The sequence below is a fragment of the Notolepis coatsorum genome, assembly GCF_963971535.1.
Source record: "Notolepis coatsorum genome assembly, chromosome: 20".
Lineage (NCBI taxonomy): Eukaryota > Metazoa > Chordata > Actinopteri > Aulopiformes > Paralepididae > Notolepis > Notolepis coatsorum.
Window position 1 is genome coordinate 13,601,147 of NC_140184.1, and position 27,727 is coordinate 13,628,873.

General features: G+C 45.5%; 1 protein-coding gene across 2 annotated transcripts; it reads left to right on the forward strand.

The window, feature by feature from the left end:
* Nucleotides 1–10,619: 10,619 nt before the first annotated feature.
* On the forward strand, nucleotides 10,620–27,311 carry LOC311247414 (tubulin alpha chain-like; the record flags this gene model as incomplete). 2 transcript variants are annotated; one of them, XM_084337812.1, is made up of 4 exons in its annotated part: nucleotides 10,620–10,740; nucleotides 22,065–22,284; nucleotides 22,861–23,009; nucleotides 26,183–27,311. In XM_084337812.1, the coding sequence occupies 4 exons, from the start codon at nucleotides 10,738–10,740 to the stop codon at nucleotides 27,158–27,160; spliced, it is 1,350 nt and encodes a 449-aa protein (XP_084193938.1). In that variant the 3' UTR covers nucleotides 27,161–27,311. The 2 variants fall into 2 exon arrangements, with proteins under 2 accessions (XP_084193938.1, XP_084193937.1); XM_084337811.1 differs by lacking the exon at nucleotides 10,620–10,740 and having other exon boundaries at nucleotides 22,059–22,284.
* Nucleotides 27,312–27,727: the final 416 nt, after the last annotated feature.

Genomic DNA, 27,727 nt, shown 5'->3' on the forward strand with positions numbered 1-27,727 from the left:
AATGGCTTTAAAGTGTTTTGACTTGCCATCCAAAATGTGTTATAGGTAGATAGATGATAGTACCCAGATTTAACATGTATTAATGAAGTAATCTTTAGGCATACAAAAATATGACGTAATTATTTTAATTAACCCCAAAAAAGCAGATATTGCACTCTGCTGCATGATTTCCTTAAATAATTATACAGGTAATGTACAGGCAAAGTGCAGTAACTTCAAATACAATGTTGTTTTCCCTCCAGCTTTCATAACTTAACCTAGCCATTTTGAAAATGAAATTTAACACCTGAATATATTGGAATGATGATGATCCAAATAAAATGGCTAGGTTAAGTTATGAAAGTTTTTGTATGCTTAAAGATTACTTCATTAATACATATTAAATCTGGGTACTATCATCTATCTACCTATAACACATTTTGGATGGATAGTCAAAAAACTTTAAAGCCATTTTTCTCAGGCTCTCACACTCTTTGGAAGTTACTGCGGTCTGCCTTGACAGGGCAGTGTACATGTAAACAAAAACATCCCGATATATACTCCACATTGAACAAAAGGAACAGGAATCAATAGGAAACAATGCTGTCATCTCACCTCACACCATTCTCTGACAAACATTTTATATTCTTCTCCGTACCATGAACCAAGTGAAGCCTGAGACCAGCTACCTTCATACAACTGCCTGATGTGTTCACTCATAAAACCATGCCCGTTTCACAACACAATATTCCAAAACAACAGGACTTGTCACTATGGCCTTATTTGAACCATATCACAATACCTGCAATAGACTCTTATTGCTACATTGCTACCGACGTATAACAATGGCACAAACTCTACAGGAACAGGCTTTCAACATGTACAACATGCCTACAGGAACAGGCTTTCAACATGTACAAGATTTTTTATTTTATGTATTTTCTTTTGAAATTGGCAATGAAATTGTAATAAAATAAAATAAGTGGATAAGTGTGGAACAGCAGTGTACATTACAAACCCCCCTCCACCCGCCCCCCCAGAGAGCTCTCTGGTTCCCACCCCCCCCCCACCCCTTGTCCTCCTAACCCTCAGGTGAGCCCTCCACTCTTGACACGAGTTCCATCACCTCCTGCCATCCTCCTCCGGTCTGGTCTCTGCTTTGCTCTGCCCCATTCCTCTCAGGCTGAGATTAGAAAAAAATAGCAGAAAATATCAGTATTGTAATCCTGTAGAACCCATATCATCAGTTACTCTCTAAATTAGTAGAATAATCTATTGTCGTACAGTGTGCCATTGCATTATTTATGTCTCTGCTTCTCTCCTCACCTCCTCCTCTCCACACCACCTCCCATTCTCCTCTGGTCTGGTCTCCTCTGCTCTCATGTCTGCTGCAGTCTGGTCTCCTCTGCTCTGCCCCATTCCTCTCAGGCTGAGATTAGAAAAAAGAGCAGAAAATATCAGTATTGTAATCCTGTAGAACCCATATCATCAGTTACTCTCTAAATTAGTAGAATAATCTATTGTCGTACAGTGTGCCATTGCATTATTCCCTTTGTTCTACAATCTCACCGATATTTGCTACTTGCAGCTGTTCTGTCACATCACCATGGACTTGAGTAGCTTTGAAACTCTTCCAGCACAGCATTGAGGCCTTATGCATGGTGGTACGCTCATGCTCCCTGAAGGAATCTAGGGCTCTTTTCCAGTTGTTATACCCTGCACTCATGAGGGAATCCCTTTCTTCTCTTGGATTTTTTGTCTTTGCATAGAGTCTGCATGTTATGGTTTGTAACCGACCCCAATTGCACAACACAAGACAGGTATGAGAGTAAGCCAAGAACTAGGCATTTATTGAAAACAACAGAAAACGGCACTGTCCCTTTAAGGGAGAACACAAATCACAGGAAAACAAGAATAGGGGAAAGGACCAGTGCCTTTAAGAGGCGAGCTGGCTAAGGGGAAGGCTAGGGAAGGCTAACGGACTGGGCCAGGGCAGGGGAACAGGCAGGAACAGGGAGGACTAGGAGGACTGGACAGGGAGGACTAGGAGGACTAGAGAGGGGAAAACAGGGACAGAGGCCCGCGGAGGCGGGCTGGGGACAGGGAGGACTAGGAGGACTAGAAGGACTGGACAGGGAGGACTAGGAGGACTAGAGAACTGGACAGGGAGGACTAGGAGGACTAGAGAGGGGAAACAGGGACAGAGGCCCGCGGAGGCGGGCTGGGGACAGGGAGGACTAGGAGGACTAGAAGGACTGGACAGGGAGGACTAGGAGGACTAGAGAGGGGAAACAGGGACAAAGGCCCGCGGAGGCGGGCTGGGGACAGGGATAGAGAAAACAGGGTAAGGCCTTGGAACAGGGCGAGGGCTGGAGCTGCTTACAGGGAGGAGTAGGAAGGCGCAGGCTAGACGTCTGGAGGAGAGCGCATCTGGCGCGGAGGTCTGAGTGGTGCGCGTCTGCTTGGAGTACGCGCCGGTACGGAGAGCGCATCTGGCGCGGAGGTCTGAGTGGTGCGCGTCTGCTTGGAGTACGCGCCGGTACGGAGAGCGCATCTGGCGCGGAGGTCTGAGTGGTGCGCGTCTGGAGTGAAGAGCGCGTCTGGCTCGGAGGTCTGGATGCGCGTCTGGATGCGCGTCTGGAGTGAAGAGCGCGTCTGGCTCGGAGGTCTGGATGCGCGTCTGGATGCGCGTCTGGAGTGAAGAGCGCGTCTGGCTCGGAGGTCTGGATGCGCGTCTGGATGCGCGTCTGGAGTGAAGAGCGCGTCTGGCTCGGAGGTCTGGATGCGCGTCTGGAGTGAAGAGCGCGTCTGGCTCGGAGGTCTGGATGTGCGTCTGGATGCGCGTCTGGAGTGAAGAGCGCGTCTGGCTCGGAGGTCTGGATGCGCGTCTGCTTGGAGTACACGCCGGTACGGAGAGCGCATCTGCTGCGCGGAGGTCTGGAGTGGAACATTGGAATACCTCCCGTAGAGGATTAGAGAGCGCAGTACAATGTCTCCCTCCAGGCAAACGGCGACAGGTGGCGAAGGCTTGAGCGCATCTGGCGCGGAGGTCTGGAGTGGAACATTGGAATACCTCCCGTAGAGGATTAGAGAGCGCAGTACAATGTCTCCCTCCAGGCAAACGGCGACAGGTGGCCAAGGCTTGCACCTCGTCTCACGCCGGAGATAAAACAGCATACAGACAGAAACTCCCGTAGGAGCCTACAGACAGAGAACCTCCCGAAGGAGTTTGGTGATAGAGATATGATACGGAACGACCCGACCCGGACTGAGGGGAAGAGCGAGGTATTTAAAGCCCCACAGGGGCACTAATTAGAATACACATCAGGTGCGTGATGGTAATTGATACTCGAACTAGAAGTGTGTGTTCGGCACCAGACCAATCAAACACATAATGACAGGTAGTCCAAGGGTGTGGCTGCTGAAGAGCAAACGAGAGTAAACGAACGCGAGGGTGGGGGCTAGTGAGGTGAGGAGACAGGGAATTAAGGGTCAAGGGAAAGGCGAACCTCACAGTACTCCCCCCTCCACGGGAGCCACCGGGCGACCCAAAAACACAGACAGAGGGGCAGGGGAAAAAACAAGGCAACAAACAAAAAGTACAGGGCCATGCTAGCAGGGGAAGCTACAACAAAAGTGGGGCTAGCAAAGGAACAGGGTAGCTGAGGGGTAACCAGGGTAGCAGAAGGGGTAACTAGAGGAGCTGAGGGGTAACTGAGGAGCTGAGGGGTAACTAGAGGAGCTGAGGGGTAACTAGAGGAGCTGAGGGGTAACTATGAGGAGCAACGGGAAGGGGCTAGCAGAGGGAAAGGGTAGCTGAGGGGTAACTAGGGTAGCTGAGGGGTAACCATGGTAGCTGAGGGGTAACAGCCAGGGCACTGATAGCTACAGGGCCTATGCTAGCTGTACCGCTACATTAACATAGAGGCTGCGCTAGCTGCCGGAGCTAGGCTAGCAGACAGGGCTGGAACAGGGGCACTGGAGAGGGGAACAGGGAAGGGGCTAGCAGAGGGAAAGGGTAGCTGCCAGGGCACTGATAGCTACAGGGCCTATGCTAGCTGTACTGCTACATTAACATAGAGGCTGCGCTAGCTGCCGGAGCTAGGCTAGCAGACAGGGCTGGAACAGGGGCACTGGAGAGGGGAACAGGGAAGGGGCTAGCAGAGGGAAAGGGTAGCTGCCAGGGCACTGATAGCTACAGGGCCTATGCTAGCTGTACTGCTACATTAACATTGAGGCTGCGCTAGCTGCCAGAGCTAGGCTGGCAGACAGGGCTGGACCAGCATGAGAGAACAAGCTGGCTGGAAGGAACAGTCCTAGCTGTGGGAAACTGACCTAGCTAGCTGAAGGGGCAGTCCTAGCAGTGGGAGAAAACTGACCTTGCTAGCTGAAGGGGCAGTCCTAGCAGTGGGGAAACTGACCTTGCTAGCTGAAGGGGCAGTCCTAGCAGTGGGAGAAAACTGACCTTGCTAGCTGAAGGGGCAGTCCTAGCAGTGGGGAAACTGACCTTGCTAGCTGAAAGGGCAGTCCTAGCAGTGGGAGAAAACTGACCTTGCTAGCTGAAGGGGCAGTCCTAGCAATGGGAGCAAACTGACCTTGCTAGCTGAAGGGACAGTCCTAGCAGTGGGAGAAAACTGACCTTGCTAGCTGAAGGGGCAGTCCTAGCAGTGGGAGAAAACTGACCTTGCTAGCTGAAGGGGCAGTCCTAGCAGTGGGGCAAAAAACTGACCTTGCTAGCTGAAAGGGCAGTCCTAGCAGTGGGAAAACTGACCTTGCTAGCTGAAAGGGCAGTCCTAGCAGTGGGAAAACTGACCTTGCTAGCTGAAAGGGCAGTCCTAGCAGTGGGAGAAAACTGACCTTGCTAGCTGAAAGGGCAGTCCTAGCAGTAGGAGAAAACTGACCTTGCTAGCTGAAAGGGCAGTCCTAGCAGTGGGAAAACTGACCTTGCTAGCTGAAAGGGCAGTCCTAGCAGTGGGAAAACTGACCTTGCTAGCTGAAAGGGCAGTCCTAGCAGTGGGAGAAAACTGACCTTGCTAGCTGAAAGGGCAGTCCTAGCAGTGGGAAAACTGACCTTGCTAGCTGAAAGGGCAGTCCTAGCAGTGGGAAAACTGACCTTGCTAGCTGAAAGGGCAGTCCTAGCAGTGGGAAAAAACTGACCTTGCTAGCTGAAAGGGCAGTCCTAGCAGTGGGAGAAAACTGACCTTGCTAGCTGAAAGGGCAGTCCTAGCAGTGGGAAACTACACAAAAAGTGGAGGCCATGCAGGGGGACCGGGTTAGCTGCCTGGGCATGGCTAGCTACAGGGCCTATGCCAGCAGCAAGGGCTGCATTAACATAGAGGCTGTGCTAGCAGCCGGGGCTAAGCTAGCAGACTGGGGCCATGCTGGTAGTAGAGGCCTAACAAGCTGCAGGGGAGCTAACGAGGCTAACAGGGAAGCAAACAGGGGAGTCAACAGGCTAACAGGGGAGCTAACAGGGGAGACTAACAAGCTAACAGGGGAGCTAACAGGGCTAACAGGGGAGCTAACAGGGCTAACAGGAAGGACTAAACAGGCTAAACAGGGGAGCTAACAGGGGAGACTAACAAGCTAACAGGGGAGCTAACAGGGCTAACAGGGAAGCTAACAGGGCTAACAGGGGAGCTAACAGGGAAGCTAACAAGCTAAACAGGGGAGTCAACAGGGGAACTAACAGGGGAACTAGAGGGAACAAAAAAAAAGGCGAACTCAACATACACCGTCTGTGCTGGCTGGGGTCGTCGACTTGGTCGGGTCGTACTGTTATGGTTTGTAACCGACCCCAATCGCACAACACAAGACAGGTATGAGAGTAAGCCAAGAACTGGGCATTTATTGAAAACAACAGAAAACGGCACTGTCCCTTTAAGGGAGAACACAAATCACAGGAAAACAAGAATAGGGGAAAGGACCAGTGCCTTTAAGAGGCGAGCTGGCTAAGGGGAAGGCTAGGGAAGGCTAACGGACTGGGCCAGGGCAGAGGAACAGGCAGGAACAGGGAGGACTAGGAGGACTGGACAGGGAGGACTAGGAGGACTAGGAGGACTGGACAGGGAGGACTAGGAGGACTAGAGGACTGGACAGGGAGGACTAGGAGGACTAGAGAGGGGAAAACAGGGACAGAGGCCCGCGGAGGCGGGCTGGGGACAGGGAGGACTAGGAGGACTAGAAGGACTGGACAGGGAGGACTAGGAGGACTAGAGAACTGGACAGGGAGGACTAGGAGGACTAGAGAGGGGAAACAGGGACAGAGGCCCGCGGAGGCGGGCTGGGGACAGGGAGGACTAGGAGGACTAGAAGGACTGGACAGGGAGGACTAGGAGGACTAGAGAGGGGAAACAGGGACAAAGGCCCGCGGAGGCGGGCTGGGGACAGGGATAGAGAAAACAGGGTAAGGCCTTGGAACAGGGCGAGGGCTGGAGCTGCTTACAGGGAGGAGTAGGAAGGCGCAGGCTAGACGTCTGGAGGAGAGCGCATCTGGCGCGGAGGTCTGAGTGGTGCGCGTCTGCTTGGAGTACGCGCCGGTACGGAGAGCGCATCTGGCGCGGAGGTCTGAGTGGTGCGCGTCTGCTTGGAGTACGCGCCGGTACGGAGAGCGCATCTGGCGCGGAGGTCTGAGTGGTGCGCGTCTGGAGTGAAGAGCGCGTCTGGCTCGGAGGTCTGGATGCGCGTCTGGATGCGCGTCTGGAGTGAAGAGCGCGTCTGGCTCGGAGGTCTGGATGCGCGTCTGGATGCGCGTCTGGAGTGAAGAGCGCGTCTGGCTCGGAGGTCTGGATGCGCGTCTGGATGCGCGTCTGGAGTGAAGAGCGCGTCTGGCTCGGAGGTCTGGATGCGCGTCTGGATGCGCGTCTGGAGTGAAGAGCGCGTCTGGCTCGGAGGTCTGGATGTGCGTCTGGATGCGCGTCTGGAGTGAAGAGCGCGTCTGGCTCGGAGGTCTGGATGCGCGTCTGCTTGGAGTACGCGCCGGTACGGAGAGCGCATCTGGCGCGGAGGTCTGAGTGGTGCGCGTCTGCTTGGAGTACGCGCCGGTACGGAGAGCGCATCTGCTGCGCGGAGGTCTGGAGTGGAACATTGGAATACCTCCCGTAGAGGATTAGAGAGCGCAGTACAATGTCTCCCTCCAGGCAAACGGCGACAGGTGGCGAAGGCTTGAGCGCATCTGGCGCGGAGGTCTGGAGTGGAACATTGGAATACCTCCCGTAGAGGATTAGAGAGCGCAGTACAATGTCTCCCTCCAGGCAAACGGCGACAGGTGGCCAAGTCTTGCACCTCGTCTCACGCCGGAGATAAAACAGCATAGAGACAGAAACTCCCGTAGGAGCCTACAGACAGAGAACCTCCCGAAGGAGTTTGGTGATAGAGATATGATACGGAACGACCCGACCCGGACTGAGGGGAAGAGCGAGGTATTTAAAGCCCCACAGGGGCACTAATTAGAATACACATCAGGTGCGTGATGGTAATTGATACTCGAACTAGAAGTGTGTGTTCGGCACCAGACCAATCAAACACATAATGACAGGTAGTCCAAGGGTGTGGCTGCTGAAGAGCAAACGAGAGTAAACGAACGCGAGGGTGGGGGCTAGTGAGGTGAGGAGACAGGGAATTAAGGGTCAAGGGAAAGGCGAACCTCACACTGCACGTGAAGCACAGTGCAACATCTTTCCGGACAGAGTACTCCAGCCACTCAAAGGTTTCAAACCAGCTCTTTTGGAATGCTCGTTTTTGTAGACCAAACTGACTTTGTGGGAAACAGCTATTCTTCACTTGCTTTGGCCCAGTTTGGGGGGTCCCTAAATCAAGGGCTTCAGCTACCGGAGGTAGACATGTAGCTACAGCCGAGGCCTCCTGGTTCCTCTCTCCCTCATTTCTCTCGTCTCTTTGCTCTTGTAGCTCTCTCTCTTCTCTTTCCCTCATTTCTCTCGTCTCTTTGCTCTTGTAGCTCTCTCTCTTCTCTTCTCTCTCCCTCATTTCTCTCGTCTCTTTGCTCTTGTAGCTCTCTCTCTTCTCTTCTCTCTCCCTCATTTCTCTCGTCTCTTTGCTCTTGTAGCTCTCTCTCTTATCTTCTCTCTCCCTCATTTCTCTCGTCTCTTTGCTCTTGTATCTCTCTCTCTTCTCTTCTTTCTCCCTCCTCTGTGATGAGGCAGGAAGGTCCTGCCTCATCTGTATTGGAATACAAAACATGTCACATCAACACCACCCATGCTCTTAAACAACAAGGTCATTATCAATCACTTTAAACAAAATGTCACTTTAAAAAATGTAATCTTTAGAAACACTTTAAAAGGAGGTACTGTATAGTTTAGATACATTAAGAGTTAACATTGTAAATTGTATATTGCATAGTAGTGTATATAAGAACCAGTTTCTCAGGAACCTAGCAAGTCTTTTTTTTTACCATGCATATCTTGTGTCTAATCTATTTTATTTTTTCTATGCCTATTTTATTCTATTTTATTATTGTATTTTGCACAATCAATGCAGGCATGACCACCCGCATTTCACTGTATGCCCTGGTATGTGACTAATAAACCTCTTGATTCTTGATTATCATCGCCATTACCATCATCATCATCATCATCATAATGTCAACATAGCCTACCTGTTTGCATGCAAGCTTTATTTAATGTTGCAGTGTAGTTTTTTTTGTAGGCTATGCTGACTAGAGAAAAACCTCTCACTATGAAATTATTCAAATAAATGAGATGCACACTCACAGCATCATAGTAGCTACAACTATGAAATGATATTTTGTTATTTAGTTGTTCACAGCATCAATGCCCATTGATCTCTGAAAATATCTTCACATACTGTAGCATACTTTACAGTAATACATAGGTGTCAAACTCACGGCCCGCCGGCCAAATGCGGCCCGCCACGTCATTTGATGTGGCCCCCCAAGATCTCAGGTAAAAAAAAAAAAAATTACATTAATATTGGGTTAAAAAATAGCAGTGTTAAAATAATTGTGGGTTAATGCGTTAATAAAGCTTTAACTTTGACAGCCTTAGTTATTACACATTCTTACACATACATGTATGTTGAACATCTGAGGTATTGATGAAGTAACAAAGGAAAAAAGCCAAAAGCACTTACTCCTCAGACATTCTTTGACAATTTTACAGCCCAAAATACTAAAAAGATCCAGGCGGAAATCGGAATAGGTAACAAAGGGTTGAAGAAATATTGTCTGAACTGTCAGATGCAAACTGGCTGTGTGACATAACCAGGCATGCGTTGTTCATGGGACGGGGTAGCACGGTGTGCAAGCTCCCTGAGTATTAAAGATTTGAGCAGAAGCGCGTGCACGCACATGCATGGTTGTGCGCGCATGCGCGTGCACTCAAGAACGCGCTGCGCTCGACTCGGCTCGTCTGTTTACCTGCCTCCCGGCGCTACCTCGCATTATCATAACAATAGCCGCTAGGCCGGTGTCTTCAACCACGTCTGGACTCTTTGTGATGTAAATATGGAATGTCCCAAGTTGCTGCTGTTTACAGAGTGTATTGTTGTCCAAAGGTGAATGATGTATGAGGACGTGTCTCACCGTTTGGAATTGACAACTGTTTTGATTTAACCCTTCATTCACCATCATTCACCTTTGGACAACAATACACTCTGTAAACAGCAGCAACTTGGGACATTCCATATTTACATCACAAACTTTGGGACTGAGTAGATAATTAATTAATCTTCTCTTTATTTTTATTATTTATATTAAAACTGAATCAAACCATAAACAAGGTTGCCTGTTGGGATGTTAGATCCTAATGTGAAAAACTGATTTTATATGTCTGCACTTTATGTGCTCATTTTATGCCTGTCTTTCTTCTGTTGTGAAGCACTTTGAGCTGCAGTTTCTGTATGAAAGGCTATACAAACAAAGTGTATTATTATTATTATGTGCGCGAGGGAACATATGCGCATGCGCGCGGGGCCGCGCGTGCGCGCGCCCGTGCGCGCGGCGTCATTATCCTGCGTGCCGGCTCAGTCCATATTAACAACGCACCACTGGACATAACCGAGCATCTCGCTCAATTGAATAAGAAGCTGTAGGGAGTGCTGCCCACTGTTGTGGAGCCTGGAGGCAAAAAAAGCATTTTTTTTCAAATCTAAGTATTGTAGTATAACCAATAGGATACCATTGATGATGTGTGCAGTGATTTTGGTGACACTATATGACGTGAAGTTATTGAATCTTTTTGTAGTGTCTCTTTTCGGTGTTGCACTTTTTAGACGGTCCCTGGCTGCGCACTTGCCTCGTCAAGGCCGACTGCACATATAGATCAATATTATTATTATTAAATGTACAGCTCCGAGGCCAGCTCGCATCGTTTAGGTGAAAATAAGGTTGTAGCTCATTGTCTACGTTATTATATATGCTGTGCTTGGTGCAATTACGGATCATAAACGAGGAGATGGCGATCCCATTCAACTCAACGTCGGCCGAACTGATAGTTTTTTTTGTAGTTTGCGTGCTACACTGTAGCCTACACAGTGACGCAATGACCTTTCCTTCTTTTATCGTTTCCTTTGCCGTCTGGCTGCGAAATTACAGTCAACTCGGGACCCCGCCCTTTTCAAACAGCAGCTCCCCTCCCTCGCGCCAGAGCCTCGCGCTACAACAACGGGTGCAGCAGCTGTCTCGCGGCGCCCTCCTGCCTATAAAAGACTTCTCTCCCGCCCCTCCTCCTTCACTTCTGATTCATCAGCGTCAGTCGTAGGAAGCATACAGCAGACAAAATGGTGAGTAGAGACGGTGGGCCTGGCTGGCTAATTCCTCCCCGAGAAGAGAGGGGGGGAAAATACGTTTTATTTTTCGGTTAAGCTGCCTATCTTCTCTGTTTATTGTTATTTTTGTTTATATATGTAAACTAAAGGAGATTTAAGACTAAATGGGTAATACATACGTTATAACGTATACTGTATTTTCAATCAATCAATCAAAGTATGGTGTCGTTAAGAGGGAATACTGCGCGGATACAAAACCAACGTTTTTTTTCCTTCATTTATATAACCGCAGTTATATTGTTTGTGAACCTGTGTGTCCGGTTTTCGAAGGTTTCTCTGTTGTGTTTTCATTCGGACTGAGACATGTCTTGTCAACCTACAAAGGAATCATACACCCACGTCTCTGTCTGTCTCTGGACCCTGCCATTTCCATAACTTGTTGCTTATGAATCAACAAATGTTCCAAAAAGACTGGAAACACGTCTAGCTCAAGTTTAAAATACTAACATGTCGTCATTTGGTCGACATGTTAAGATAAATAATCATTCAGGACAGGAGAGTACGTTAATATCTTTATTGCAGCGTCGGCAAAACGAGTGTGGCTCTGGCTATCGTAGGCTAGTACTAGTAGCCAACTGAATATCAGGACCCCGTGTGTGGGTAAGCGCCTGTCATAAATGACATATTCCCCCTTCTTTTAAAGAGAACTTTATAAGCTACTAACAGACTGCAAGTAGAACAAATATATTATGCATTACTCTGTAAGCCATTCTTTGTAAACATTAACCAGGTGTGTTAACAATATGTCAGGGCCAGGCAATATAAACGGGTAAGTAATATTAATATGTATAAACATAAAAATATACTCTTGTATCAAAGGTATTACAGTTCTTACCATGTGCAACTCTTATTCATGGGACAGCCTGCTTGAATATTGGAACATTTCAACAAGTGAATAAGGTAAGTAATCAAAGCTTAAAATATACTCTGTCTCAGAGGTAGTACAGTTCTTACCGTATGCAAATCTTATTCACAGAACAACCTGCTTAAATATTGGAACATATTTAACAAGGTGAACAAGGTAAGTAAGTCAGCCATTTCAATAAACATTATATTCAAGTTACATTTCTCTTTAAAGAAAAAAATATATATAATAGGGCAGCGATCTGCCTACCGTACATTCACAGGTCTAGTATATCCCGAGGCTTTACTGCTCGGCCTGACCTGGTGTAAATGAAGCCGAGTTTGCTTCCGAGTCATCCGACGGTTCAGGGGTGTTGGTATCAGGTGAGTGATCTATGCCTTCTGTGTCTGGCAGACCGTCGCTTGCCAGAAAGTGTTCTTCTTTTGTGTCCCTTAGGTGCTTGCGGTTACGGCGGTACTCGTGTCCATCTTGGGTGCGAACGTGGTATGACCGCGCAGTGTCGGCTGGCTGGATGACTACTGCTGGCCTCCAGCGTCCATACTCTTGGAGTCTGACAGACTCCACTGTGTAGTGGGGGCAGTGGTCTAGCTGACTTGTCGTAGTATCTCTTTTGGTGCTGTTGTCTCTGCACTTGCTTGTCATGTCCATCTTTGGGGCTGACTACCCCTGGCTGCAGCTGTTGGTTGGTGTTTGGGAGGGTTGAGCGCAGCCTGCGGCTCATCAACAGCTGGGCCAAAAAAAAAAATTGTTTGGTTCCGGTTGCCGACCGGCCCTGTCGATTTAGGTGCGACCCAATTTATTTTATGAGTGGTAGGGTCCGAACGGACCCGTTTCAAGAATCTAAAATGGAAGGAAGGAAGATAGCGATAGGGAGGTGGAGAGGAGGAAGAGAGCGATGGGGACGTGGAGAGGAGGAACAGTGTGATAGGGAGAGGAACAGAGTGAGAGGGAGAGGAGGAAGAGAGTGATAGGGACGTGGAGAGGAGGAACAGTGTGATAGGGAGAGGAACAGAGTGAGAGGGAGAGGAGGAAGAGAGTGATAGGGACGTGGAGAGGAGGAACAGTGTGATAGGGAGAGGAACAGAGTGATAGGGAGAGGGAGAGGAGAAAGATAGCGATAGGGAGGTGGAGAGGGAGAGAAGGAACAGAGGGAGAGGAGGAAGAGAGAGATAGGGAGGTGGAGAAGGAAGAGAGTCATAGGGAGGTGGAGTTGTTTTGTTACTTGATTGATTTATTTCCATAATACAGTTCTAAAACCCACAAAGCCGTTTACTCAATAAAGTGTCTTCATATATTAGCCTGTTATAGTCAGATTGCATACATATTTACCCATTTTCTTTAATATGGGGAACAGCATGAGTGAATATAATCCTATTTTCGATTGAAAAAATATGTATATTGTGTCTTGGGGCCATATGGGGGCCATATAAAATAATGTTTGATATGGGTACTGGTTATGATGAGCTAATAAGTTAGTAATGAAGTACAAAACAAAACTGGATAATAATCCTTATTTTTTGGGGTGGTTGGTACTGAGTTACACACCGGGTCCATTCGCACCCAGAGTTTTTGTTAACACTTTAAGTGCCGAAAACGTGTTTAGGCGTCTTTCCTAGCCATGCTCAAGTTGCCGAGGACGCCCTAACTCGTCTTTAATATCAATATTTCAAAAATCTGTGATCGGAATCATATTTTCCATCCGCAGCCTTCACACACAGTTCTGAGCTCCTCTCAATCCTCTAGCGGTTCAAGAGCGCCATCTGGTGGCCGATCGGCAGAAGCGCCAAACAGGAAGTTATGTGGATGATGTGGTGATAACCCATATTACTTCCGGGCACTCGCTATATGTCCCGGGACTCGAGCGCGACACAATACATAGCGATCCGTTGCCAATAACTCGATAAACAACATGATTTGGACGTATATACTATTATACAACCTGGAAATGGACCGGGTATTTTGACATCCCATAATGGAAAACTGTCTACCCCACGCTGATCGCCCAACGGCCCGCAGAGACTGGGGTGAGTTTTAGCGTGTAATATTTCCGTGTTCGATACTAACTGATCTGATGAACATATGACCCACATTAGATGAATGGTATAACGCTGCCCACGGAATTATAAACGCCCCCTCGCTCATCCGGTCAACATCAGATGACGTGTAGTAACTTCCAGAAGTACGTCCAGTTGGAATTTTTTATATCGCGCTGATTGCTATCAAACTGTATTTCATCATCAATATAATGCATTTGGGGCTATAAATCACGTTCTGGAGAAAGCTGCAGAAAGAGATTAAAACATACTTATACTTTAGACCATATTTTAGTATGAATATGTGAATGAAAAAGTTTAACGTTGCTACACCATGAACAATACATATAGGACCTTGAATGGGCCCTAATAATGGCAATCTAGCAATAGAATTTAAAAAGTTATAGCCCTGCAAAGAAGGGGAACTTCTCCATGTTAAATAGAGCTGGCAACGGATGGTATATCATGAATTTAGCCTTAGGCAATCAAAGTGTTAACACCAAAATAAGATAAATAAATAAGCAGCGCACAAGGGTTAATTTTTTATTTTTTTATATATATATATATATATATATATATATATATATATTATTACAGATCTTAGTCAAACCTTTAGTAGTATGGATATTAAACATGCTGGCAGAGTACATGCATCCATGTTGTCGTGAACATTTTAATTAAATAAAGAAATTCCCTATCCATAGTCGCCGTGGGAATTTTTTTTATAAAATAAATTCCCTACCTACCCATGGCCTTAACTGACAACCAACAGGAACCACATTTATTTTTATGCCTTGTGCTGGCGACTTGAAGTTGTCGACTGGGGTGTTACGATATTCAAGGAGACTTGGGTAAGGGTCTCTTCTGTCTGCTTTAGCCTTGTCCATGAGTGCTTTTGCTGTCTTTACGGTTCTCTCCGCTAGTCCGTTGCTCTTAGGATAATGTGGGCTTGACGTGACGTGTGTAAACTCTCATGACTTGGCGAATGCCTCAAACTCCTTAGACTTGTATTGTGGTCCATTGTCTGAGACAATGGTCTCCGGGATACCATGCCTGGCACAGGCTGCCTTTAGCTTGTGGACTACAGTTGCTGATGTGGTGCTGTGGAGTCTGTCTAGTTCAAAGAACCTGCTGTAGTAGTCGCCGGTCACAAATGTAGTCCTGGTTGTTCCAGTTGAAGAGGTCTGTCCTACAACCTGCCAGGGACGGTCTGGGATGCGATGAGGCATCATGGGCTCTTTGGTGTTTGATGGGCGGCGCTCCTGACATATTGAGCACTTTTCAACGATTTGCTTTATATGCTTACCCATTCCAGGCCAGAACATGATGTCTCGTGCTCTCGGTTTGCATTTTGATCAGCATCTCTCCTCTGAGGATGGTAGGGATGACTATTCTCTCCCATTTGAAGATGATTCCATTCGTTTTGGATAGTTCATCTCGGTGGTTCCAGTATTCAATGATGTTCTGGGGGCATTGTTTCCTTTCCTCAGGCCATCCCTCCATGATAGCCTGGCTAAGCAGCTTGAGCTGTGTGTCATTGTCTGTTGTTTCTCTGATCTCCTGTAGTCTGTCATCGTGTACTGTTGATGTCCATGTGTACCTGAAGGTCCATCCCTTCACTGAGTGTCGTCGTGAGAGGCGAGTGATTTCCTGGATAGCGTGTCGGCAACTGGGATATCTTTCCCAGGGCGATGCACAATTGTGAAGTTGTACTTGTGTAGCTGTAGTATCATTCTCTGTAGCCTTGGTGGGGCTGCGGCGATAGGCTTCTTCATGATTGACTCAAGGGGCTTGTGGTCAGATTGCACCATAACATGGCAACCGTAGGCATATTGATGGAAACGTTTGAATCCATATAGGACTGCGTACATCTCCTTCTCGATTTGTGCGTAGTTGACCTCGCTGTCTGTGAGTGATCTGGATGCGTAGCTAATGGGCCTTTCTTCCTGCATCAGCACAGCACCCAGCCCATACTTCGATGCGTCTACCTGCAAGCTGAGCTCTTTTTCTGGGTCAAAATAGATGAGAACTGGCCCCGGTTCACTGGTGAGTGTCTTTCATTTTCTGGAATGCAACGTCATGTTGTGCGTCCCACAGGAACTAATTTGATTCAGCAGCCGTCTCATGGGTGCGTTGATTTCGGAGAGGCTCGGAGCGAACTTGGCCAGGTAGTTGACCATACCTAGCACGGTCTCCAGCTCTGCACAGCTCTTTGGCGCCTCCATCTCCTTGATGGCAGCTATCTTGCCTGGGTCCGGCTTTACGCCATCGGCTGAGAGAACGTGCCCGAAGTAACTCACTTCAGTGGCTCCGATGGTGCATTTGTCTGCATTGAGCCGGACACCTCTCTCCCGTGATCTCTCTAGCATCGCATGGAGATTCTTGTCATGCTCCTCTCTGGTCGCGCCATAGACGAGGATGTCGTCTACTATAGCTGCTACTCCGTCTAAACCCTTGTATGTCTCGTCGATTTTCCGTTGGAATTCATTCTGAGCAGAGGCGAGTCCAAACGGTAGGCGTAGGAACCTGTACCTTCCGAATGGTGTGTTGAACGTCATCAGCTTTGATGATTCTTGAGAGAGCTTGATGTACCAGTATCCTGATCTTGCATCCAGTACGCTGAAATAGCGTGCACCTGTTAGTCTGGGTGTGATGTCCTCTAGTGTCGGCAAAGGGTAATGCTGGTGCTTGTTCAGCTCTCTTGTTTAGAACTCTTGGGTCCAGGCATATTCTGAGCTTGCCTGTGCGCGGAGTGATATTGTTCACATATGCACAGTCCTTCACGAGCAGTTTCAATGCAGTGACTGACAAATTGTTCAAACGACTCGCTAGGTTGCTGGGTTTTTTCATGGAATTTGTACCTAGCGAAAATCGTGTTCCTTTTTGCAATTACGTATGCTTCAAATTTGTCATTTGTTAAATAGTAGCTTTTCAATACCTTTGCTTCCTCTGTACTGAGAATCCATGTGTTGAAGATGTCTCTCCCCTTTTCTCCACCCCACAGTAACAGGTAGCTACATTTTTCATCCTCTCCTTTATTTTTTTAACGGGCCCGAAAACATTAGCTCTGCGTGTTGTCTGAACTTCTTCCATTCTCCCGGTAAGTCCAGAGAGTCCCAATTCATCCGTGGCGATGGAACCCCGTTGAAGTCTATGTTGAATCCTCTACTCTGACACCATGTCGTATTTATGCTTAAGATAAATAATCATTCAGGACAGGAGAGTATGTTAACATCTTTATTGCAGCGTCCGCAAAACTAGTGTGGCTCTATCGTAGGCTAGTAGCCAACTGAATATCAGGACCCTGTGTGTGGGTAACTAAACAGAAAGGTGCGCCTAGCACGCCTGTCATAAATGACATATTCAAGGCATGATATTATAATTTAACACGTTTTTGTTGTGGATGAATGGGGAGGATTTCTAAGTTGAGGGTGCTGGTAATCGTGGCAGATGATTAGGGGTAGGAGAGGAGTGGTCAGGCTTGGGTTGGGCCTGTGTCTGTTATAGTTGTCAGCCATTTTGCAGCTGTTGGGGGATTTTGGTTCAGAGGGAGAGGGAGGGAAGGGCAGGAGGGGGACATCAGACTGTTACTCAGCACTATTCTTGAAGTCAACTTCCTGTCTGTTGTTGCTACGCAACTACGGCGTGATGGGAAACATGCCCCCATTGTGAACGCTTCATTTAGTGCAGATACGGATCGGAAAAGCGGCAAATTAAACACAATCAAGCAGGGCTGTACGTTAACTTTTTTTGCACATAGCAGCACTGGTGCTACAGAGGTTGATAGTTTTGTAGCACAGGCCAAAATCTTGTAGCACGAGTATAAAACGTCTCTAAAATCTCTAAAAACAACCACAAGTAGTGCAGTTCATTACTTAAATAGGTATGTGACTGGCAAGGGACATGAATCTTGCATACAGGGCACACAAAATCGGAGTCTCCCGGCACCAGTGACAGAAGAATAATAGCTGCGCTTCCTCATTAAAAAATATCCACAGAAAATCATTTTTCCACTCTGCGTTATATCTGTACATCTTGTTAATCTTCTCCTTTTGTCTCGTTTCTATTAACGGTGGTCCCTCTCGGGCTCGTTTGGGGTTTTGATCTTGTACTTTTTTTGTTGGATTTAATACCTTAAAAAAGCGATTCATCTTGTCGAAGTCACCCAGTCACTGTACATTGGCTCGCAACTTGCGGGGATATTGTTCGCTAGGGATTATGGGATTTGGTGTTTGATTATGGACTCTACGCGAGACGGGACATTGTTTTTAATCGCACGAGACTACAAGTACCAAGTGGATAGCGTGGCGCCGTGGTCCATTCAATTTACCGTCACATTTTTTTTTGCTTGCGCCACGGGCCATCGCACCAGTGCTACTGAAGTCATCGCACAGACTGACGTCAGTGTCGCACGTGCAACATATATGTCGCACTGTACAGCCCTGCAATCAAGGGTAATTTTCTTCAGTGCATCACAATGCCAAAGAGCTGCTGTGTTACGTTTTGTACTAATAACAAAAACCAAAATCCAAATCGCAAGTTTTATATAATACTGAGCCGACTAGCCGAGGTATCACAGAGGAAAAAGTGGCTGGCTAGCTCTAGTTCATGACAGCTAGCATAGCTTGTCCAACAATGTAGTAGTACTACAGTACCGATAGGAGCTTATCTTATCTAATCTTACGTGGATGTTTGATCAGGTAGTGGTACACATTTGGGTATTCGAGAGATGGCCATGTCTTTGGGTTCTCCCAATGGTTGAGGCTGGGTGTCTACTGTCTAGCAGCCAGTCTGCTAGCTTGTTGGCTAGCCAGCTGTTTTCCATATCCAAAATTCGGGTCAGGTAATCAGGAGGACAGTGAACTGGACTGTAACAGTTATATTTAAGAGATGTCAACGTTCAATTAAAGGGGGTTAACTACCCATGGGTGGCGGCAAGTAACGCCAACTGTCACATTTAGCTAACGCTGGGTAACAATAGCTAGTTAGCTTAGCTCTAAGTTAGCTCATGTTAACGTTATGGCGGCGTAGCGCTGGGTAGGGCAGGGCGGACACTGTGTTGGCGACGTGTTGTAGCCTGGATCCAGGCTTCTGATGTGAACTGTTTATGCGTCCACGTACAGGAGGCTCGCTGTCGTTAGATAGCTAGTTAGCTAGTGTTAGCCACGTTGGAATTAGCATGGCGTCTGACACAAGTGACACAGAATAATTCTACGATGCTCCAGAGGATGTCAATTTCACCCCATCTCCCAAAGTGTAAGAAAACCTCTGTGTCGATAATGTTACTTACTCCCGTACTCTGTATCCTTTATGCTAACGTTAGTTGTCAACTATGGTTTACTGGCTATCTATCTCCCAGTTAGCTGCTAGGCTTGAACTCCTGCCTGCTGTAAAATATTAACTTTATCTCAGGTTTAAGGGTTTCTGTCCGACCACTTCACATTTTCCATAACAAGCTGAATTCATACGATCTATGGTTTGTCGAGCAAGATATGTGTACACGAACAATCCTGCTGTTAAATGTGCATTACAAGCTTTTCATAGTAAGACATAGTACTGTCATATCCATTGAACCATGTCTATCTGTATGTCATATATGTTATGAATTGAAAATGGGGGACCCTGATGTAAACAAGACGAACGTCTTTCTCTGGTCTGCATCCCCATAACAATTGTGTGTATTGAGAGGGAGGAGACTTCCTGTACTCAGTGACTCAGGCTGGGCCCTCTCTTCTGTAACAGTCTTTTAGTTTAGTTCCACCTCCTTCCAGAGGCCTGGGTAGTAGTATAGTAGAGAGGTGAGCCACAGTTGCCTGTAGATTACCTTGTTTGGCAGGTCAAAAACCATCTGGGGGGGGGGGGGGGGGGGGGGCGCGCAAGTTTGTTTTTCTCTGGATTTGGTGCAAAGACAAGACATCATACCAAAGATGGTTGTTAGATTTCCAGTCTCATCTAAAACACGAAGGGCAGCCGAAACACGACCAACTCACTTCTTGAATCAATATCTGAAAAGGAAGGAAGAGGAAAAAATTAACAAATTAACCTTCTTACTGTCTTCCATCATGCACTCAACCTATAATCTGTTCTATTAACTTAATACATAATATTAATGGTATACGTCTACCTATTGTAGACGCCCCTCCTTCCTGTATTAGTGCCGGGATACACCGATAGGCGATAGCCACTGTAGCGGTCAACCACCCCACTGCATCAGTGTCGTGATGCAGCATTTTCCAAACTAGTCCTCTGGGTGTGGAACAGCCCCACTGCTGCAATACAGCACATGTGTATGTGTTGTTGACTACAGCTGTAGAGCCGAGGATGTATGCAGAATATCATGTAATTGTTAATGTATAAGATCAATCAATCAAATGTATTTATATAGCACATTTAGACATGACCCTTGTCAACCCAAATGCTTCACAGTAAGTCACATAGCTAAAAACAAAGAAAAGTGCAAAAGTATAGAATAAACAGAAAATATAAACAACCAACGGATAGACAAGGAAACAAAACACGTCAACAAGCAGGGCAAGAGTCTGAGTGAGTCAGGGAAGGCCAGGCAGTATAGATGGGTGATGGACATCGGGATGCTGCTCCAGAGGTCAGGGGCTGCGACAGCAAAAGCCCCCCCCCCCCCCCCCCCCCCCCCCTAGACTTGAAATTGGACCTACGGGTAGTTAAGAGACCCTTGTCAGCCGATCTGAGGGCCCTGACGTTGGTATACTAGGGCAGTGGTTCCCAAACTGTGGTGCGCGCACCCCTTGTCATGCGCGATAGCCCTCTTGGGGGTGCATGACATGAAAAGGCTAATGGCTGTGCAATGGTGTTATTTTACTAATAAATATAACTAATATACATCATTTTAAATGGGGATTTTCACTGTGTAAATCATGAAATTTACTAAACTTTTAAATTAAAAACGTATGTTTTAATAATAATAATAAAAAAAATAAATAAAAGATGTATCCAAAATGCACGTAACTTCCTGCCAAAAGGCCATAGGCGCGCAACTGGGATCGGTGCGCTATTATTGTGGCAGCGTATATTATAGTTATTATAATAATTATACTCAGTCATTATACACACTTCATGCGTTCTTGGAGGGAAAAAAAGTTGTCATGGGTGAACCTGTAAACAGCCTAATAACAGAACACCTCAACCAACTCGCTGAGCAGCTACGGACATATTTCCCACCTATGGATGCATCTCAGATGTGGATTCAACCAATTTTTTAGTTTTTTGGCCAATCTGTTTCTGAGTCTATGCATGTAATTCTCATTTTGTTCTTTCGTGTGGTGAAGTATTTTATTTTGTTTGTCATACTTTGGTATGTGTTCTTATTGGATTAAACATGATGCCTTTAGTGCACCTATGAATAGACTGTGTTGTCTTTTTTATGTTGGGCATTGGGGGTGCGTCAGCTAGGTCGGGAGGTGACGGGGGGTGCATGGCCAAAAAAGTTCCGCTGTACTAGGGTATAAGATAACGGTAAAGTAAATCACTCGATTATCGATTTTAAATCGAAATCGCGATTTGGAATGATGCAATTAGCAAACATTTTTATTTAACCAGGAAATTTGGGAGATGGAGGTAAGGGGTTTTAGATTGTGTGTTGTGAAGTTAAGACTTCAGAGAGGGAGAGTAAAGTACAGAGAAAAATTTACCGTTGGGTACCAGTATCGATTCCCAGGTAAAAAGAAACCTTTTCAGGCTCGGTGTCCCGAAAAGACCCACCACGTAGGCCAGATGCAAGCCGCATTTTACAAGGAACCTCTGTGGGGCTGCTTAATTTTTATTTTATTATTATAATCGCAATCACAATATCTGTCCGAAAAATCGCAATTAGATTATTTTCCAAAATCGTGCAGCCCTAATCCACTCACTCTGGTTTCATTTGGGGTATGCTTTTTTAGTTATTTTATACTTGTATGTGAAATAAAGAATATTTGGAAGTAGGGATGCACGATGTATCTGAATCTGTCCAATGAGCAACACTGGGCCAATGTGTCTAGCTGTCATTGTGATGTTTCATTTGTGTTGGCTACGCAGTTTGTTTGGGTAACATTAATTGCATGTGACAATGACTCTGCACAGCTTTATGGACTGACATTGTGTCAGTATGTACAAAAATAGTATGTTCAATGTTTTTATTTAAATACACCGATCACATCTGTTATCGCCCATAACAGATATTATAATGTCTATCAGCCAACATTTTAATATCTTTGTATCCCTAATTTGAAGTCTAAAGCCCTCCAACCATTATCAAGTTGAGGGGCCTGAAAGGGGGAAATGAAAATCATTATTTTGTGACAAAGTTCACCTTCTGTTTACCATAATTTTGCTTTAGCTGACACTCTTTCTCCATTTCCATGCAGCGTGAGTGTATTTCTATGCATGTTGGCCAAGCTGGCACCCAGATGGGCAACGCATGCTGGGAGCTGTACTGTCTGGAGCACGGGATCCAGCCTGACGGACAGATGCCCAGCGACAAGATCGGCGGTGGAGACGACTCCTTCAACACCTTCTTCAGTGTGACTGGAGCAGGGAAGCACGTCCCCAGAGCCATTTTCGTTGATCTGGAACCCACCGTCATTGGTCAGTAGTCTGAAAATATACCTAAACCAAATGTTTGATTTTACTATGTTGTGTTTCCCCAATTATGGAAAATTGTTAAGCTTTTTGTTTTAATTAAACTAGGGAAAGCAAAACATTATCTTCTGAATTTCTGTTGATGTTGACCTAATAACCAACAAACTAAAATTAAGACTAACCCATCTGTATTATTGACTTTGCAGACCATTTACACAACATTCACATGTTTTTGCTTGGAGCCTTGGGACACCTTATAGTAGGCCTATATGCTGATGATGCCATCTTTCTGCTTCAACCAAAAAAGTGTTTCTATGTAACTGCTGTTTAATAAAATGCAATGCTTTTGCTTATAATTGGGACAAATTTAGACTTGACACTAATTGTGTATAAATCTGGGCTCATTCAGATCTAATCGGGCAATGCAGCACATAAATCAATAAAAGCAATAAATGTTGACTATTTATTTTGGGGAGCCCCATGCAGTAACTACTGCTGGAGCCCAACGCAACTACTACTATTGATTGTCTGATCAGATGTGAATCAGTTTATTAATCATGTCATTAATCTTGTCTCCTCCAGATGAGGTGAGGTCAGGAACTTATCGCCAGCTGTTCCACCCTGAGCAGCTCATCACAGGAAAGGAGGATGCTGCCAACAACTACGCCCGCGGACACTACACCATCGGCAAGGAGATCATTGACATGGTGCTCGACAGGACTCGCAAACTGGTGAGAGCTAGTAATTACTTGTTGGATTACTTTGCCTTTTGCTCGACTTAGCTGAAAGAAAAGATTTTGGATATTAAAAAGTAGGGGTGGACGATACATCGACCTAATTATCAATAATCCAATAGAATTGATGCAACATAAAAAGATCTGTTCATGTCGATGCTCTTATTTTGAAAATCCCGCGGCGAGTCCCTGGATTTGCGCAAGATCATCACGCGAGATGTGAAAACAAACCATCTGGCAGATCAGGTTTGCGGGTACCAGATGAGGAACTTAAAGTTTAAAGCTCAATATATATCTTAACGTGTCACTTTACAGTGAACAGGAGGTCTATTTGTAATAAAAACAATAGATTGTTTTTCATTTAAATGTCTGGAAGACATTGTTCTATACATTGAGCAACCAGAAAGCTCCTTATTACATCTGTATAACACAATCGAACAATTTGGAAAGTACTCAGGATACAAGATAAACTATAATAAATCTAATGCATGTCTCCTACATATGAAACCAACAAAAGAAATGCAGAAATCCTACCCATTTCACCAGGAGGCTTCAAATACTTGGGAGTACACTTTACACAGCAATTAAATGATTTATTTGAAAAAAAATTACACTCCTCTTACAATTGAAATGAACACAGATCTAGGTAGATGGGACAAACTACCCCTATCCCTTCTAGGAAGGATAAACGTCATCAGGATGAATATCCTTCAGAGATTGAACTTTCTCTTTCAAACTGTACCCTGCTACTAGGGATGCTCGATATTGGCTTTTTTACCGATACACCGATATTGTCCAACTCTTAATTTCCGATACCGATATCAACCGATATCACATTTTAATGCCGATATCGGCCGCTAATATCGGACATCATTTCTATAGAAATGAAGAAAAAAATTGAAAACCGATACCGATATTTTCCGATATCACATTTTAATGCCGATATCGGCAGATAATATCGGACATCCCTACCTGCTACCTATCTATAACATATTTTAACATATTGAATAAACGTATCTCAAAATTTATTTGGTCCAATAAAAAACCAATGATACTGGTTCATACTGACTCTTATGAAACCTGAGTCCATGGGTGGTCTAGGTCTTCCAAATCTCCAACACTACTACTGGTCAGCCCAACTTCGAACTATAGTATCATGGTCATTGGGAGGACCAGACTCACACTGGATACAGATAGAAGCGGGACAGGTTGATCCTTTACCTCTAAACTCTTATTTTTATAAAGAATTTGATAAAATAGAAAATATAAAGCAATATTTCACGGTTGTGAATACCCTATCTGCATGGAAAGATTGCTCGAAAAAGTTTGGCATAACTAAATGCATCTCTGTTTATTCACCTATTCATCAAAACCCTGACCTAAACAAATATTTTCATTCAACTGATATAAACAAGTGGAGACACTTGGGGGTAACTCAACTTGAAGACCTTTTTCACAAAAACTGGAAATTAAAAGCATTTCAGGAGCTAAGAGAAGAATATAACATTCCTAACTCAGACTTCCTAAAATGTATGCAAATTCAAAGCACTTTAAGTTCACTTACTAAAGAAAACAAGTTAAGCCTTGAAATGACAGAATTGGAAGAAAAACGAACTACCTCATCCACAATTAAAGGTAAAATCAGTGAACTATATGAAATTCTAACTAATGAATGCCAAACAGTCTTCCCAGCTCTATTAAGATGCTGGGAGACGGACCTGGCAACGAAATTTGAAGAAAACAATTGGCAAGATATCTGTGATCGAACTTTCTTTCCCTTTACAAGCAATAAGATCAAAGAAAGTAATTTCAAATGTATTCATAAATTCTACCATACTCCTGTAAAAATGCACAATCTCGAAAGAAAACTCACAAAATTGCCCAAGATGTAAAATTAAAGAAGGAACATTTCTGCATATGTTCTGGCAATGTAGCAAATTGAAGCATTTCTGGAACAAGATTCACTTACTTACTAAATCTGTCATGGAGCTGGAATTTGAGTCATCACCATGTGTCTAATGTCTATTAAATAATATAACAAACTGCAACTTAGACCAAAATAAATGCAGACTGTTGGTATACATAACATATTTTGCAAAGAAATGTATACGTCTTCTTCTATGGAAAAATGAAATTTCACCAACATTCAATATGTTCATAGAACAAATATCTCAGTTTCTTCCCTTAGAAAAGATAACGCTTAAAGCACAACCAGGGTCACTTATTTCAAGAACTTTGGAATCCACTCTATACTCAACTGGAAACTCATAATGTAGTCCTATAAATGTGTCATATCTAATATAACAGACATTACATGGAGTATTAGCAGATTAGATTATCTGATCTGTTGAGGCTCTTTGTCTGCATGTAAGTGCCTGGTTGCCTGCGCATGGCTGTCAAACCCCGCCCCCACGGGGTCAGGTCTGGGAACGGGAGCTGAACACGCAGCGGCCCGGACCCTTCTCTGTCGGAGTGGCCATCGATAAGCGGGTGTGAGCAACTGGGTGCTATAAACTGTCACTGTTTACAATACCGACATTTGCACTTTTATTCCTTATTACTTATTTACTTATGATTTACCTACTGTCCCTTTATTTTATTATTATTTTTTGTTTATTTGTGTGTGTGTGCCTGTACGTGGGCAAGTGTGTGTGTGCGCGTGTACGTGTGTGTATGTCCCAGTGTGTGTGAGTGAGAGATGGGAGAATGGATTGAGTGGGGAGCACAAGGAACATTTTTCAAAATTATTCATGAGAGTGACACTGAACATTCTGTAGATCTGTCCATTGAATGTGAAACCTCATCAAAAATAAAAAGATTTAAAACATAAATGTCTGGAAGAGCTCAAAAATAAAAATGCCTTTTTTGAGTTAATCTAAATGTTAGATTGTGTTAAATGGGCATGATATCGTCTCATCGATCGCAGGCACCTGAATCGAATCGTATCGTGGCAGACTTTGTGATATCGGCAAATATCGTATCGTTGTCCACAGAATCGGTATCTTATCGTGATGAAACTGGTGATTCCCACCCCTATTAATAAGCCAATTTTGCGAGATGGCTGAGAAAAACGGGAAGTTGTAAAGTTGGTTACGACACCTCACCTGTTGACTGAAATGCTTTGTTTGATTTTCAAAACGTCTAAATAATTAGTGTTTTCTTTCCTCAAGGCTGACCAGTGCACCGGCCTCCAAGGATTCCTCATCTTCCACAGCTTCGGTGGTGGCACTGGCTCCGGTTTCACCTCTCTGCTCATGGAGCGTCTCTCTGTCGACTATGGCAAGAAATCCAAGCTTGAGTTTGCAGTCTACCCCGCCCCCCAGGTCTCCACTGCCGTGGTGGAGCCCTACAACTCTATCTTGACCACCCACACCACGCTGGAGCACTCCGACTGCGCCTTCATGGTAGACAACGAGGCCATCTATGATATCTGCTGCAGGAACCTCGACATCGACAGGCCGACCTACACCAATCTCAACAGGCTGATTGCCCAGGTCGTCTCCTCCATCACAGCCTCGCTGCGCTTCGACGGAGCCCTGAACGTTGACCTGACTGAGTTCCAGACCAACTTGGTGCCCTACCCCCGCATCCACTTCCCTCTGGCCACCTACGCCCCGGTAATCTCTGCCGAGAAGGCCTATCACGAGCAGCTGTCCGTCGCCGACATCACCAACGCCTGCTTTGAGCCAGTCAATCAGATGGTGAAGTGTGATCCTCGTCACGGTAAATACATGGCCTGCTGTCTGCTGTATCGTGGCGACGTCGTTCCCAAGGACGTCAACTCTGCCATCGCTGCTATCAAGACCAAACGCACCATCCAGTTTGTGGACTGGTGTCCCACAGGCTTCAAGGTGGGCATCAACTACCAGCCTCCTACGGTGGTCCCTGGAGGAGACCTGGCCAAGGTCCAGAGGGCTGTGTGTATGCTGAGCAACACCACGGCCATCGCTGAGGCCTGGGCCCGTCTTGACCACAAGTTTGACCTGATGTACGCCAAGAGGGCCTTCGTCCACTGGTATGTTGGTGAGGGCATGGAGGAGGGCGAGTTCTCTGAGGCCAGGGAAGACATGGCAGCCCTGGAGAAGGATTATGAAGAGGTGGGCACCGACAGTGTTGGGGATGAGGATGAGGATGGAGAAGAGTATTAGAAGGGCTCAACATCATCCAGGCTCTTGACATCACACATTCCAAAAGTTCTCATGTTGGTATCACATTCCCTGCTACCATGGTAGCAATGTTCTGAAACCTGTGGTGATGACATGACAGTATTATCAATAAAACGTTCTGTTTTAAGCATAATCATTTTGTGTTTTCTGTTGACTTGCATAAAATGCATCCGTTTTATTGCAAAAATAGCTTCCCTGGGTTTGAAGACTTCATTTAGGCTATACACCAATGCTATTTTCTGTATTGTATATGTTCAATATTGCTGTTTAACATGCTGTGTATTTCTAGGCTACAGAATTATTTGGACTAATGTTTAACCTGCAATATTACTTTTGGATATGTAATTACTCGTGCTGTCAATCGATTAAAATATTTAACTCGATTAATCGCATGATTGTCCATAGTTAACTCGCGATTAATCGCAAATGATTTTTTTTTGTGTTTTTTTTAGATATTTTTAGATAGTACGTTTTTAATACTCTTATCAACATGCGAGTCAACAAATGCTTTATGCAGCCATTTAACACAAAATGATGACCCTCATGCAT